The sequence below is a fragment of the Poecilia mexicana genome, unplaced genomic scaffold, assembly GCF_051168715.1.
Source record: "Poecilia mexicana isolate PSO_F unplaced genomic scaffold, ASM5116871v1 scaffold_17, whole genome shotgun sequence".
In the NCBI taxonomy this organism is placed as follows: Eukaryota; Metazoa; Chordata; class Actinopteri; order Cyprinodontiformes; family Poeciliidae; genus Poecilia; species Poecilia mexicana.
Window position 1 is genome coordinate 6,918,140 of NW_028263386.1, and position 17,384 is coordinate 6,935,523.

General features: G+C 36.9%; 1 protein-coding gene across 1 annotated transcript in view; it reads left to right on the forward strand.

The window, feature by feature from the left end:
- ak5 (adenylate kinase 5) overlaps nt 1–17,384 on the forward strand; it is a 95,437-nt gene that overhangs the window by 59,619 nt on the left and 18,434 nt on the right. The window contains exons 9-10 of the mRNA XM_088014746.1: nt 10,109–10,148; nt 11,368–11,412. Of these exons, the coding sequence (XP_087870872.1) occupies nt 10,109–10,148; nt 11,368–11,412 (85 nt within the window). The remainder of the gene's footprint in view (nt 1–10,108; nt 10,149–11,367; nt 11,413–17,384) is intronic.

A 17,384-nucleotide genomic window follows, 5' to 3' on the forward strand; every position in this document is an offset into this window, starting at 1 on the left:
TCTAGACAAACTCAAACTAAAGTTTGTCTAGAAAGTAGACAAAAGAGAGCTGGTGTGAACGCACCTTGATTGAATTTTGTTTTCATGAAACACTGTCTTACAGTTTCCCCAAGTTCTTTAAATAAAAGTCGACTTGAATTTATTTTTGAATGTAGCTTTTAGATCATTCTCCATCTATAAGATATAAAAGCTTGTTTTGATGACGTCCCAGTAAAATGTTTTTTTGCGCTCACTTTTTACTGCGACAGCAGCAAACTCCTGAAGCTCTTAGCAGGGACAAACTAAACCCTGATAGGAAGTGAAGGAATGGATTAATGTAGACAAAAACATCTCTGGATGGAGGTGACCGACGTTCACCTTTCAACACACCAGTGACCTGAATCCATCTGGCAAAACACAGACTTAAAACTCTGTGAACATCTGCAGAAGAGGAGTTCACCGGCAGTTCAAATCCAGTCAGCCGGCGCTTGACTGCAACCGTCAGGAAGAATGCAGCCCAAGAAAACCTAAAAATACAAAAAGCTACAGCCGTCCTGAGTTAGGTATGAAGACTGAGAGATAATATATTCAGGAAAATATAAGTGTTAGGGGTGAAAGTTATTGATAAGCGGCCATTTTCTTCTTCTATAAAGAGGGACAGACGTCGTTCTATAGCATAAAGACCTACATTTTTTACAATATTTTGAATAAAAAAACCCATTATTTTGTGTCAGTTGTATTAAGTACAGACTGAATAAAGATAAAATTGTGGTTCTCACATTGTTAAACTTATACATATTTATAAAATATAACAAGTCAAGAGCCTCTTAAGTTGATGAATAGAAGCAAAAGACTTTAATTCCCCATGAACAGAGAAGCTTTCAAACAGAAGCACAGTCTTGTTGCCAGAGTTGATTAGTAACTGGTTACATTTACTTATTTACATTTACTTGAGTAACTTTATTGAAAAATTTTACTTTTAGGAGCATTTTTACTTTAATTTGAGTAATTTTATTATGGAGTATCGCTACACTTAAGTAAAATTTATAGATTTTCTACCCACTGAATGAAAAACAAAACATTTTTTAACCAAAAATACACCAGACACACACCTGCAGTTTTATTAAAGTTTCATAAGCTTTACAGTGAAAGAAACTGATTTGAAAAAAAATTATTTTGCCTGATTATTTTCGTTACTTATATGAATTATTGTCATGTTGTACTGAAAATACAAATTATGTAATTTTTCAGTAATAAATGATTGATGATTTGATCAGTTACTCAATACTTGAATAGCGTTGTACCAAATACATTTTTACTCTTAACTTGAGTAATTTCTTGGATTGGACTTTTACTTGAGTAAAAATATATCTAAGTAATGCTAGTAAGTACAACTTTTGAGTACTTCCCCACCTCTGCTTGTTGCTGTTGAAGGAATATTAAACGTCATTCCATGAGAAACATTAATTAATAACAGCTCTAAAATACTCCGTCCCATCAGTTTAAGTTCCTCCGTCAAACCTAAGAAGCTTGTCGAGTGTTTGTTTACATTTCGAAACGGAACCGGAAACGTGCATTTTTCATCCCAAACCGGACTCTCTTCCCTGTTATGTGACGCTGCTTAAAAATGACCAGCGACGCCCTCTGCTGGACGGCGGCCAAACTACAACACAGAAGGTCAAAGAGGACCTTATAAGTTTAAAAAATTCACTTATTTCTATCTAATAAACCATTAATCGACAATAAATCGTAAGTTTATTAAATGTTTGCATCTCTAAGGGGTATTTTGCCTTTGAAACACATTCAGTCTAAAGGAAATGCTCAAAAAGTCCTTCATAGTCATTATTTCACCTGCTCAATAGGGGGAACTATGACCTGGAGTTTAATGAGAGTCCTTTAAGAGTCTGCTCATTCTGCATGAAGTGGCTACGCAGGGTGAAATAAACCCTGAATCTGCTCCACTTTTACAGGAAAACCAAACAAGCAGTCTGACGTTTTTACTTTAAGTTGATCACAGAGCCAGATGCTTCCTTACCCGAGTCCCGACTGTCCCTCCTCTCCCAGGGCTTCACAACCGGTTGACGCTCTTTGTGGAGCCAGAATACGTTGACCTTTGAATGAGGCTGATCAATGACTAAATGATGTCATCCACTCATTATTCAGACACGTTCAAAGCCTGGGCAGAGGCCGCTCTATTCATACTGTAAGTCATTAATCCGTGCAGAGGTGAAACGCAGAGAGGCTGGAGGGCGAGCAGAGTGCAAACAAACGAGGCGAGAACGACTCGCTGAAGACGGTCATGTCCCTGCGCAACCTCTCGCCACGCCGAAGGGGGACGCGGTGCGTCCTGCGAAGTGGAACAAAGACGCAGCAACGCCCCGTCACCCTGTGTTTGCAGCGTCTGATGTGAGGAGGAGATGGGTTGAGTAATCGTGCTGATCAAAGAGGATTGCAGCAGGAGGTTTTGACGTGTGCTGTCCAATCTCCTGGAAGTTTTTAACAATTATTCCCAAACTGTCCACCTGCTCTGATTAATTCCTGATGAATTAGCTGCGCCACGGCTGACATGTTAAAGTATTTATACCCGCCTTGCTGCGCTCATTGTAATTAGAGCTGCAAGTTCTACTTCGGGTCTCGACCAGCATCTAAGTAAAGATTTTTACCAATTAACCAATTTTTTTGGCTTTTGAATGTTTAACTTTTTAGAGAATCAGGATTTTTATTTTTTACCAATGCACTCTTTAGGTTTTCTTAGTTCAAAGTGATGTTAGTGCACCAAGTGCTGCCATCTTGTTTGACACCTTCTACTTATTTGGACTTTGAACATTAGAGCCAGGCCACAATTTCTATTACGAGAATAATGTCATAATAGTACAAGAATACAGGGGTAATATTAGAAACATTAACTAGTAATTTTATGAGAAATGTTACAGAAAAAAAATCTTTCTAACTTAAATTAGAATGGTTGAGAATCTTACTATTGGTTTATAAGGAAATACTTAATATATTTACAGATCAGCATCAAATTATTAGCAATAACAGGACTTTGAAACCTTTGCACAGACAACTATGTCTATTTCAAAGAAAAAAGGACCAATGTGATCTTGATCTATTAGCTTTTTCTCGCGAAAATTACTTTTCTCCTAATTTTAAGATGTTTTTCTGATAATATTGCATCTTTATTTTGTTAATATTATGATTATTAGAGGTGTGCCGATCGATCGACCACCTATCATAATCGGCCGATTTCCGTGAAAAAGTGTTTGATCGGTGATCGCCGATCACGGTCTCTTGTTGCCGATCACACAAACCGATCATCACCTGCATCTCATTTCCAGCCTGCTTGTGCAGCTGGTCTCCTCTTTCCTTCACACTGCGCAAACGCGCAGCAACAAATCCTAAGCGATGTGGAACTATAACTCACTGAGTGAATGGGGAAGTTTGCTGTTGCGGCGGAAAATTGAAGCACGTCAAAATGCATCAACACGACGAATCTAATATGGCATAAAAACAATGAGATACTTGACGGAGTTTGGCTACATCGAGGCTCATTGCAGTAAAAAAAGACATACGGAGGATCAGATAGCAGGTAAAGCAGCGCACAGCTACAAACACTCACCCGGATTAGCATGACGGTCAGAAAGCTAAACAAATAACCCGCAAAATTATTTAAGTCTTCGAGCTGCGATGTAAGACGCTGGTTCTGCTCTCCTGTTGAACCGCTGCTACAGGTAGTAATATTTCACAGACGGAGCTTCGCTTCTGCTCCACCTGGTAGTGACTCTCACCGAACCTCTGTTTAAAGCTGCAGCATCTAACTTAAAAAATAAATTTTACATACGTATTAAAACTTTCACTGACCTAACATGAGACAGATAATCTCTGAAAAAATAATCGATCTCCTCCCTGTTCTGCATAATTACTCCGCTCAGTCAGAAACAGCCACTCAGAGCTAGCAGTAATCAGCTAGCCGCCATGCTAACAGGAAGTTTTCATTCAGTAACTCAGGATTGTTTATTGTAATGGATCCTGGTTTTGCCTTTGAATGTTAAGTTTTATACTTGAATTTTTTTGGCAATGTTGAGAGGTTTTATTTTGGCTCTTTGTATTATTTAACCTTTTCAGAGCCTTCATATGTTATCAGTCTGTTAAAGGTAGTATATCAATAGCAGTACAATTTGCACAATGCCTGTTTTGTTTAGTTTTCTTCTTGGAAAAAGTTATTAAAAACAAGTTTTTGTCTAAATTAAGGTGAATTCATGGTTCCCTTTTCCACATAATGTAACCGGTAGTGTTTATGATAAAAAATGATAATAATTATGTGATCGGTATCAGTGATCGGCCATGATCGGCCCTCATGGGTGATCGGAATCAGAATCGGCAGGAAAAACCTGCTCGGCACATCTCTAATGATTATATTTTCATAATTAAACGAAAGTTATCATATCCTGGCCCTAATACTCCATTGTACAACCCACAGCCACTTTTTGTAAATATTTTCTGTCTTTTCTAAATTATTTTTTAGAAAAGAACGTCAGAAAAAAAAGAAATCAGAAATCTGAAGTGGTATAAAACAAACTGGAGAATTTATTTTTAAAATCTCTCATCTCCAGCTATACTCCTTTTTCTGATGGACTGAAAAGAAAACATGCATTTTTTTCTTCTACTTCACAATTATGAGCTGCCTTATGAAAGTCTGTCACCTAAAAATCACAAACAACTCAACCTGAAAAAAATGTTAGAACATGCTTTTGCATCTTTAAGATTCTGCCAGACAAATGAAATGAGCTTTTATTTCCTTTATACCTATTCTGCAGTTGCAGTGAATAATAATTAAAGTAGTGAGACTCTTTCTGACCTAATTTTTCATCAAAACAACTTTTACGTAACATAGAGGGGAAACTAGTTTGCCAGCCTTGCCTTAAACAAAGGCTGTGGCACAGTTTATAGCTGGTGTCATATTTTTATTCATGTTTTCAGGGAAGCGGCAGGGCTACGTCAGTGTGAAGCGACTGTATTTGTGTCACACCTCATTAGAGAATAGGTCCCAAAAGGTTCGGTCTTCCCTTGGCTAATGAAGCAGCGGCTGCACCACATCATTAACACCAAGGTTTCATTCACAAATGGACCCAAAGCTGAAGCGCCAGCGAGTTCGCAGCCAGAGCATCGCATCCGAGCTGAGCAGCTGCAGCTCTACTTTCTGCCAGCGGCTGTTTCCTGTCACTGCTCAGCCTCACGAGGCGATTAATGAGCAAAAATAAAAATAATGCATCAGCTACACAGAAGCATCTTCTTCCATGTCTGGCAAATCCAGAATGAGTGTCGCTTCGTAACAGCAATCCTTTAGAGCAGGAGGATTTGGAAAAGTCTCCACTGAGTTCAGATGATTTCCATTTAACTCTCCAGTTTTAAAAGCAAAGGAAAGGTTTCTTCTGTTTTCTTCCACCTCGATTAAATCATTATTCTAACTCCTTTTGTGAAAAATAGGTTCAAAGCCATCAGACCGGGTGGAAAACATAATTCTTTTAGTTTCTCCACAGATTCTCCTTATTCCAAACAAACAAAATAAAAAAAATAAAAAAAACAAAACACCAACTTTTTCCGGTTCCACCATCTTCACAGACATTTTGAAAAATAATGTCTGTCAAGCCCTTTCATGCATAGTAGTCACTACAGTGGACAGCTGTCTAAAAGCTATTTTCTTGCGTTTCTTGTGGATTTTTATGTTATAAATGCACACAGACCACTGAAGTGGACAATCATGCATCATACAACACACTGCCAACTACTGGCCATCCACTGCAAGTGCAAGAAAAATTTTCGTTAAATCCAACATGGCCGGCAGACAAAAAAGCAACTCGGGAATATCCAGTCCCTCTTTCTACTGTAGAGAACTGGAGCAGGTGAAAAAATTTTTTTTTATATATATATATATATATATATATATATATATATATATATATATATATATATATATATATACAGGTGCTGGTCATAAAATTAGAATATTGTGATAAAGTTCATTATTTTCCATAATGTCATGATAAAAATTCAATTGTCATATATTTTAGATTCATTGCACACCAACTGAAATATTTCAGGTCTTTTATTGTTTTAATTTTGATGATTTTGGCAAACAGCTCATGAAAACCCAAAATCCCTGTCTCAAAAAATTAGAATATTATGAAAAGGTTCTCTGAACGAGCAATAAAAATAATCATCTGAATCAACAAAGTAACTCTAAACACCTGAAAAAGATTCCTGAGGCCTTTAAAAACTCCCAGCCTGGTTCATTACTCAAAACCGCAATCATGGGTCAGACTGCTGACCTGACTGCAGAAATTTCTGTTTCTCACCCTCTTGCTTGAGGATGTCAGTGATGGCCTTCTGGACAGCAGTCAGGTCAGCAGTCTGACCCATGATTGCGGTTTTGAGTAATGAACCAGGCTGGGAGTTTTTAAAGGCCTCAGGAATCTTTTTCAGGTGTTTAGAGTTACTTTGTTGATTCAGATGATTATTTTTATTGCTCGTTCAGAGAACCTTTTCATAATATTCTAATTTTTTGAGACAGGGATTTTGGGTTTTCAAGAGCTGTTTGCCAAAATCATCAAAATTAAAACAATAAAAGACCTGAAATATTTCAGTTGGTGTGCAATGAATCTAAAATATATGACAATTGAATTTTTATCATGACATTATGGAAAATAATGAACTTTATCACAATATTCTAATTTTATGACCAGCACCTGTATATATATATATATATATATATATATTTAGAGAGAGAGAGAGAGATATCTCATGACATCAAGGAACCCCTAAAGAACAATACTAGTGATGTATTTTCCAAATAACTTTGTATTTGGAGAAAATTACAACTAATCACATAAAAAAATCCCCACTTGTTTTCATGCTTTAAGAAAATCAAAAGCACGTTGGAAAAATATCCTGACATGAAGAGCCATAATTCATGCATGAAAAAGTTCAGCTTGTCAAGCTAGAAAAGCTGATTTAATGGTTGGAGAAAGCAGCTATTTTAGTTCCCATTGACCATGTAATTGTCCAAACTGGCATTACAAAAATAATTTTGCTAGATGAAAACAGGCCATTCTGAAAAAATGTTTTTGGTTTTTAGGCTGTATGGAAATTTGTATATTTTGCAAAACTGCAATGGAAAAAAAAAATTTCACATCATGCGAGTCACGTGATCAACAAGCGGATGTTACTATTAGCAGAGAAGATGAAGACAACGACAGGAAGCGGTTAGAGGATGAGGCTTGTTCACCACGTGAACAAACTTATTGTCTTCTTCAGAGGTTTTTAAGTAATTTCCTTCCCTGGTGCAGAGCCACCACAGGCGAGGAGGGGAACAGGTTTTGATTAATTTGGCTTGTTTGACTCGGTGCTGTGTGAAAATGAACCACAACAGCTGAAAATATAACAAATGTTGCAACTTTGGTCCCCAATCAAACAGAGTCTAACGGACTCTCAGGTGTATCATGCAATTAAATGTATAAACAATGAAAGATTTATGTTAACATGCACAACAGAAAATGGGTTAAAAGCTCCAAATCAGATTCCAGTAAATGCCAAGTCAATGAAAGCAGTTAAAATCTATAACAGACGGAGTTATTTTTGGACGTTTGTGTAAGCCTGAGTGCATCGTCTCTACTGTATCTCCTCCCTACAAATGAACTGATCGGTGCGTCTTACTGAGGGTTTTGGTGTTCATGCATGAATATTTTATACCCATCGCGTGGGAGTGTTGTGTGCCGTGCATGTGTTTCTGCCTGTGAGTCATCACACCAGTTGGTGTACCCACATGACAAGCTGGCTTGTTACTGGCACCCACTCCTCCACACTGACACCATTTATTTATCACCAATAACAGCGCCGGGCTCCGCTTTTACCCGAGAGGCTCCACCGATCCCCAAACTCCAGCTATGCTTGGGCTTCACAGCAACAGGCATCCAAATGTTGTAATCACCTCTGCAGTCAAAGCACTGATTTTGTTTTTATTAAATCACAATAAAAACAAGTAACAGAAGTATTCACGCTCATGAACTTTGACATCCCTTTCTTTACTGAAAGGCTTTATTATAACATTGACCAAACATGAAGGCTGACTATAATATCCAGGAGTGTTTTTATGGGAGAGTTCTTCCATAAGTGCATTTCTGAGGTCAGACACTGATGTTGGACGGGAAGCCCTGACTTGCAAACTCCACTCCAATTCATCCCAAAGCCACAGAGCTGAGCTGAAGTGTTTAATGTTGACATTGTCACCACCTACTGGAGAGCCACTGGTACTACAATGCTCCCATTTGTAGTTGTGAATATAAAATTTTTCTTGTTTAAAATCATAAGGGAAAATATATTGAGTTTTATTTGTAATCTTCTGTTCACTTCCTGAAACATTTTTCTCCTCCACCACTTTATACATGCAGAATAAATCTGAAAAGAGCTCCCCTGTCATATTTGCTTTGCATTTGTTGTTTGACCAAAGTTAAATTTTTAGGACGCAATTTATTTTCTCACATTCATCCATTTCATTAGCAGCAGTTTGAGGATGTCAGATACCGCATCCTATTTCTGTAATTATGTTTTTTGGGGTTTATCTCCAATGTTTATCCAGTGAAAAGCAAACAGAAGCAGGAAAAAAAAAAGTTGCAGTTTTAATGTGACAGGCAGTCCAGATTTGCCCAGTTAGCTCTGAACAAGAAACTGCACATATTTAACTTCCAAAACATAAAAAAAGTCTTGAGTGTAACTAATTACTTCACCCTGACCTCATCTGCATGGATTCGATTTCTAAACGTCAAACAACTATAACTTTTGCCCTAATAAAATTAGTTTCACTGATGGAGGAAAACACTGTAGGTGTTGGAGCAACCGGAGTCATTCGTGATATGAGAGCGGTTTTTAATTACCTCCTGTTTACAGAAATGCAGATAAATCTTCTGGGAGTTGTGTTGGAAATTCGTGAAACATTTCATCAAAAGATCTATTATGTTTGCCGTGCGGCTCGCTTTGATTTTGCTTTGACAAAAAGAGCACAAAACGTATTGTCTGGAGCCGCCTCGGACTGGAACGAGAACACATTTCGCAGTTGTGCTTTCTTTTCTGCACGTAGCTGCCAGACAATCACCTCACTGAGCATTCAGTGCATGATGAAAGCCGTTCTTTAGACGTTAAGCGAAGCCTTTGCATATCCAAACGCATTTCAGTGGGACGTGAAAGAAAAGCAGGAGGTGATGAAAGCTCACGCTGAATTGTTAGGAGGGAAGACAATAGTTGTTTGTTTCAGATTTTTCTGAATGCGTTGCACAATCTGCACTGTTTAAAATGCCAACAGACTCACTGCTACATTAACTCACTACTTTGGATGCATTTCTTTTTTTCTTTTATTCAACTGAATAGAAATGACTCAGTTTTTGATGTGGTTCACATTGATTACCAGTCAGAAACTCAAATCTAATTCTCAGGTTTGTCAAATTTTGTACAGTTTTTATATCTTTGTTTCTGCAAATGCAACATTTGCCATCAAGGTTCTTCATCCGCCGAGAAGTATGAATAAATTAATATTCATATGCAGTGCAATGGGACACAAATCACAGTTTGGTAGGTTTTGTTTTCCTTTTTTTTAAATAGTTGCTGCTTCGACTGTTTGACGTGGCAGCACAGCAAATAAAAACTGATTAAAATGCTAAATAGCATGTTTCAATTGGCTTCTTTTAAAAAACACCCATGTAGAAAAATCTGGATATGAGGACTAGAAAATTTACTTAAAAGAATAAAAACATAATTTTTTATTCAGCCTGACCAAAACAATGCTCTGCAGACATTTAACTCATGAAATTTGAACATGTGATCTAATTTCATAAAATAAAACAAAGTGCTACTTAGTTTAGCACTTTTTCTGGGTTGCTAAGAAAACCAACAGGAGTTTCTCCATGCAAACTAAAAAAAATGACCATAATGAAGATAAATAAAACAATTCATATTTGACATTGGACACAATAAACAACATCTAAACTTGTGAATTATTTCAAAGCCATCTGAATTTCTAAAGACCAAAGAATCAGATTAAAACACAACAGATAACATCTTAACTTCTCTCCTTCTCCAGGCTGATGAAGAGGAGGAGTATGCTGAAGGAGCCACAGAAAGTAAGTCTACTAGAGATGCTAATTAAAAATGAGAGGGGAAAAATAACTTGTACGCCATATTTTCTGTCCCAGCTGCTGATTTAATTAGAAACAGCCTTTTATCTGGAAATGCCAAAAGTGTCGTAGCATTATTAGCATTATTGACCAGACGAATGAATGAACTTCCCTCTACGGCCGACGTCAGTTTGGGTTTGTCACTCTGCATCAACAGTATTGAGCCGTTATCATCTGGGGAGGCCGGTCAGTGGATTCAGGCCCGATGTCGCTCATCTCCGGCAGACGGACGGCAAAACAAACTCTGCATTCAAGCTGCTTAAAGAGCTGCATGAATGTCAGGCTTTAATGTTGGTCAGTTTTATTATTCATGCTCATAAAAGTTTAAATTAAAATACCTTCAGGGCTGTCACGATAAATTTTCCTGGATGATAAATTGTTCCAGAAATTATTTATTGCGATAAACAATAATATCAGTTTGAGACAGTTTTCAATAAAAACATTAATGCAAGAACACGCTCTCAAAGATAAAGAAAGAGACATTAATTTCCAAAGGACAATAAATAAAACAACTGAAACAGTAATTAAAATGTATTATGAAGTCTCTGTTACTAAAATAACTTTTCAAAAATATTAATCGCTGAACATTGGCAGGGAAAACAAACAAAAGTGGCAGGAAGTGCAAACTAACTACTTTGTAATGGGGGTCAAATAAATTTTTTGCAGCATTTTTCAAAAACAATGAAATCTAATCAACAAGTTTCAACAAGAACTGCCTTTTTTGGTTAAAAAAAATCTATTTGTTTTCCACTGAACCTCTGTGCTCATTTGCTCTGGTCAGATTTAGTTTTATAAGGATTGGAAAATTTTTCAGCACAAAAAATAAAAATGTTGAATGGCATTTCTGCCTAAAGGCGTCTTTAAATACCCAGTTTGACGTTTTTATTGTTGCATTAAAAAAAAAGACTGAAAAGGAGAAAAAGTCTGTGCGTCTTGTGAAATGTTTGAGTTGCGACTCGTTCTTACTTTTGAGGTTTTTAAGTGAACTGTTCACGGTCCAGGTTTGATTTTCAGAATGGACAGATTTACAGAGAGGTCGTCACCTTTGGAGAATAAAAATCTGGTTTTCAGGTCACAGAAAAAAAAGTGTGATCGAAAAGGCAACACAGCTTTTTATCTTGGTCTGGATCAAATGTTTGAACACATTTTGTTGTTCCTCTGACAGGTCACTGCACAGAAAAGAAGAAACCAAAGGTCATCTTCATGATTGGTACGTAAACCTTAAATCACTCAAACACCAACGCCTTATATGATTATACTAAAGATGTAAAGTATGGAGGGTTAGGAGTGACAAAATTATATAAATATACCATAAAATATGTGCGTTAATCTCCCATTAATTAATTAAATTAAATGCATCATAAAATTATTAAAAACATTAAGTAATTAAATTATTCAATTTAATTAATAATTATATCATGAAATTGTGAAATATGCAGTTAAATAATTACATGCAACTTGAAAAACAACCTTTTGAAATAAGTAAAATGTCTAAAGAAAACTTATTTAAAAATACATTTTGTTTATTTGATGGCTCCTGTTATGAAATAGTTTAAACGTTCAAACAAAGCCATCAAACCTAATTAGCAGAACTTGTGTATTCAAAAAGACTCAAACTGCAGTTCAGGTAAAAAACGGACACTTGTGTTCATTTTTTTAGAGGGGGGTGGGGGGGGATCAGGATTTATTGTTACGTGATGATAACAGCTGTGGTTACAAAAGAGCTGCACAAGAAGCAATTAAAAAGAAAAATAGGTCCAGCAGTTTAAAGCTGAAAAGCTTAAATCTCTAATGCATGTTCACATGCTTTAATGATTGTTACATGATGTTTGAATGCTATGAAAAGGCAGCATTTTTTTTCTCTGTGTCTGAGACAGAGCTGCATATTTTTTGGATGCAATATTGGATGGGTTTTAATGTTTTTATGGCTGTGGAGTTGTATACTTGGCTCTGTAAATGGGACCTCTCAGTGCTTTAGCCCACAAGTGAAACAGTTTAGCTGTCAAAGTTTAAAGAGGGCGGTAGAGACGTTGCGACGAAAGAAAAAGAAATGCGGCGATCAGTATTATCACATTATTCAACTTATAAATGCCAAGCAGACCGGAGACCAAAGTAAAAGCAGGAAGTGGACTACAGCGCAGGGCATTCTGGGTGAATACAATCAAAGCAAACGTGTGTCAAGCGCTGGCAGGTGAAATAATCTGTGGCTTTTTACCAAACACAAAAGAGAAATCCTGCAAACACTAAAATGTGATGACACTCCATTTTTGCTTAAGTTGCACTAATGTCTTCTTCTGAAGTTTGGGTGCCGTTTCCATGCAGTAGTTCTTGGTGCAGCGCCCCCACAGGTGAGGAAGGGAACAGGTTTTCAAAATGTTTGGTTCATTTGACAGTGCAGAGAAAAAGCAAAAGCATATGTAATTTTGCTCCCCAATCAAACCGAATCTACCGGTTCTTTTGTCTTGTAAGACAAAGGAACGTGGATTTCAGGGCCATCAGACGAGGCCACAACCTTCTCCTCATAAACGGAGAACAAATGGAAACAGTTTCCTGATTACTCGCATCATGTTCAACCTCTTACCAACACCTTGGTAAAAAGCAATCTAGTCAAGAAACGGCATCATCCCTCTGAGGAGAGTTTTCTAACATACTGTCCCTGTGTGGGATGCAAAAGCTTTAGAGAAATATTGTCCAAAATATAAATAAATACACCATACGATGCCCTCTCCCCTCTCTGGATGGCATATCCATTTCCTGTGGCCTCAGGGACGCACAGATTCCTCCCAGGAGACCTTTCATATCCCACCCATCACCTGTCTGTCCTCTGGATGGAGCTTCATCACATTTACCAACAGCAGATTCTGCCCTGAGCTGCAAATAACCACTGAACATATTCCTCCCTGCAAACACAACCAGCATTATTCAAACACTCACAGACGATTCAGGATGCCTAGACATCCTGCAGTCCATTAGTGGGCTCTACCTTTTTATTTTAGTGTCTAAATTCGAGTATATTTTTGTATTTTTACTGCACTTTGTTTATGTTTGCACAAGTGCACAATTGTTTATCCGTACAGCACCTTGAAATTAGGGATTTAATGTAAGAGAAACAATAATAAACTCTATTATAGCTCTAATATAAAACCTATTTGAGTAAAAGTGCATTATGTCCGTTACATAAATGACTTTCTTCATGACAGAAACAACTTTGCCTTGAGAATAAAAACATGGTTATTTTTTGGTCCTTTAAGATGCTCTACATCACCGTCAAGACCACATTTATTTTAGTGAGACATGAATAATATAAATCTGTGCAGCCGTCATCCGTTCTGCAGCTCATCCATTGTCATCTCTTGTGTTGGTTACAGCAAACACCTGAGGTGTTTCACAAAACCAGGATAGCGGATTAAGCCAGATGTCCTGGCTTAATTAATCCCTGATTCGTAACACATAAGTTACCATGGCGATATATTCCCTGCTCCACACCAGGCTTAGTTAAGCCGTTTATTGGGTTAAAGTTTTTTTTTGGAGCAAATGACAGGTATGATTATGATGCTTCGTTAGTTAAGAATGGTTTGAAAAAGCATATTTCCAAACCTTTTAAGTTGATAATTCCTTAATATTTATGAAAAAGTACTTGTTGGTAGATATGGGAAAATTGACTTACAAGTTAAACAATCTGCCAGTGGAACTGGAACTTTTCCATCAATATTAAAGAATTAGCAGCGTAAAACAATCTGCTTTAGCGTGCCAAAAAGTTAGTTGCAAGTTAACAAACTTGAAATAAGACAAACCGAGATATTTGCTCTAGAAAGTCGATCAAAAGTACTTGGTAAGATTTTGTGTTTTTGCAGTGAAGTGAGAACAGGATGGATGATCAGTGTATCAGTGTCATGGTTGGTGGTGAGGAGAGACGCAGAGAACCCGGGTTATGAAGAAAATTATGAATTTATTGATGAAACGCTCGACAGTCCAGTTCAGGCGGCACGGCAGAAAACTAAGCAACAGCTTGAAACCGGTAGCAACTGAAACTAAAGACTGATATACATGAGCTAACGCCGTCACAGGACCATACAGTTCTACTGTGACGACTAAGACAAAACTGAGAACTGACATTAGACGAGGATCTGACAAAACACAAAGACAACAGGTCGACTTAAATACACAGGGAGGGTAATCAGGTACGTAGACGCACCTGGGGAGCAATCAACAGGGAAGACAGACAGAGACTCACGGGAAACAGAATCACACAGAAAAACTCAAAACTAAACACAGAAACACGGATCATGACAATCAGGGGCCATAATGTGGATCTGACATTATGGGTTCTGTTCTAATATTTGGTGTTGAAGAACAAGACAAACCAAAAATAAAAGCTCTCAATTTACCAATTTGTGTTGATAAAGACCCTCACCTGTCGTCACGACATGAGAAAATGATGAGATCCTAAATACCAGGTACTGAAATCAGTTTTCTCTGTAGCTTATCCCCTTAAACATTAGAGGTTTCAAACATCAGACAGTCTTAAGGGTCTAAATAATTTATTCCAAGCCAGTTAAATCAAGATGTTTGACAATCACCACCAGGCGAAAGGAATTACACTAAAATGTAGATTAGAGGAGCAGTAGTCTTGGAATATAGTCGTTTCTAATCAATTTGACATAATTAAAAGGAGTTTATTCTCTAAATGACTCCTTTTCTCAGTAGTTTCTTTTCAAAAATGGATCCAATAAAGTCCAGTTTGGCTTATATTACCGAGTGAGTTAGCAACCAGGAAGGGCAGTTTACTGAATGTAAGATAGTCTGTGCTGTATTTCTCATCATACTTTCTGCATGACCACAAATGGTCATAAAATGAGGAAAATGTTAGCAGAAGTGGGCATCCACTCATTAAGCGTTTTAAAAACTGCTCAGAGACACATCCGAGTCTGCTGGGCTGACATTTTCCTCCAATTATCTGCTGCTGCAAAGGAAAAGCTTTTCCTGTCTGGCTTTGCATCAGCTCCTGAAATATTCAGACAAACTGCTGTTAATTAAGATCAGAGAGGATTTAGCTTGTTAGTTTCTGGGAAAAGGGTTGAAACACTCTAGTGCGACACCGATTAAATGACAGATATTAATGTTTCCTACCAACACCCAATCAAGGGTGGACACTTAAAAGAAAACAGTTCATTAATTTGTAGAAAAATAGAATAAAATAAACAGATACTTACATGCTATTAAACTGCTATTCCAGAAAAGCAGAATCAAAATAGTTCTAAAATTTTCAGATTCATTGCTATAAAAATATTGGCTATAAATGGTCTAAAAGCTGTTAAATAAAATCTAACTTGGTTAAAAACTAAGCAGCTTTTCCATTACAAATGTGTGCAAATCTTTGTTTATAATCTGCTAATTTTGAGAAAAAAAAAAAAAAAAAAAGCTATTTTGCAACTGCACTGTTTCCATTAAATAGGAAATTAAAATCACAGGATTAAAATCACTGTAGTTCATCTTATCGCCAATGGTGACATCCACATGTTGATCAGGTGATGCAAAAAGAACGTTTCCTTTGCAGTTTTGCAAAAATACATCAGTTCTGATACAGCAGGGAGAAAAAAAACACCTCATCCCAGTGGAAAAACTTTCCATCATAAAACGAGAGGGTTTTTTAGAAATTACTGCGTTTCCATAAAGCAAAATTATTTTTGCAATTTTAATTTGGGCAATTTTATGGTCAATGGAAACCCAGTTAATGTCAGAGAGCTGGAAACAGTGTGTAGCATCAAATAAGAGATTTATTAATAAAATGGCTGCCAAGACCCAAACACACTGGATCAGGACACAGTAAGAGCGTTTTTATGCGTCTGCAGCTAAGAAATGCTTTTATCAACAACGTGTGAAAATCCGTTCTGCTTGACTTAACATCCACAGTGTAGAGCTGATCTGTTGATTATTCCTTTGGATTAACAAAAAAAATTGTAGAGCAAAAAGTGTTTAATAAGATATTATTTTTACTTGAGGAGTTCTGGGTAGAACATATTTAAAGGCAAGTTTCTTTTTTTCACCTTAAATGCAAAATGTATATTTTGTTGTATATATTTTGGCCTATTTACTCATCTAAGAATATTCTTACAGCAAAAGGCATTTTTTGAGTCTCTATTCTCCAGTTAATGATTACTTGATCGTTAAATTAGTTCAGTAATCGATTAATCACGATTAATCATTTCATGCAGCTAAAAAATGATAACAGTCGCCTCTATTCAATACACTCTACTTTACCCGGTCGGTACGTAACCAACCTAAAACCAACGCAGATAAAGACCCTGTCATGGTGTAATGCTCATAAATTAGCCAAGAAGATTAATGATCACTGGCCGAAGGTTAAATCAATTAACTAATCAATAAGCCTTTGAACAGAGATGAAACCGATATTGACCGATCAGAATTACTCTTTAGATCCACATGAAAACGCTTTGTTACCCTGAGATTTAATTTAGAAAGTAAAAACCACAGTTTTAGTCAGCCGTATGTTGGAGCGGGCGTCCAGACGCTGCCGTCCTCATCGCCGCTGTTCTGGGTTCAGGTTTTGATTTTCAGACTCTCTGCCCATTTCCTCTCCAACACCACAAAACCAGCAGCACCAAGAAACATAAAAAAGAGCTGCTTTTCATTAAAAGTTGTGCATAAAGTTTTCTTCCATTTAAAATTTGCTCACATATTTCCACTAAAACTGGTGGAAAAGTTTTTTATATAGTAAAAGGAGAGATTATGGCTTTATGAGAAAATACTAACGTGAAATTCTAAGGATTTTATGTAAATTTCTCTTCGTTTCTGTCTCTTATCCTGTCTGCTGCTCTTGCTTTCATTCCTCTCATTATAGTCTCCTCTGTCTGCAAAGAAATTACCATTTTATTCCCTTACATTTAAAGAGTGAAATCCCCGCTGCTGGGAAATATTTTGTCGTGTGAAAAGATGCAATTTGTAAGCAGAATCCTGTGTCATCAGTCCAATTTTCCACAGAAATACTTCGATCTCATTAGGATTTATTGATGAATGAACCACAGATTATAAATGAAAGAAGTAAAAAATGTTTAATCCTATTGTAGTTTTATCGAAAACTATTAAAATCACAAACTGTGGCATGAACAAACCAGCGCTGAAGTGACATTTTACACAAGTGGAAAGTTTGGTGAAACTAAA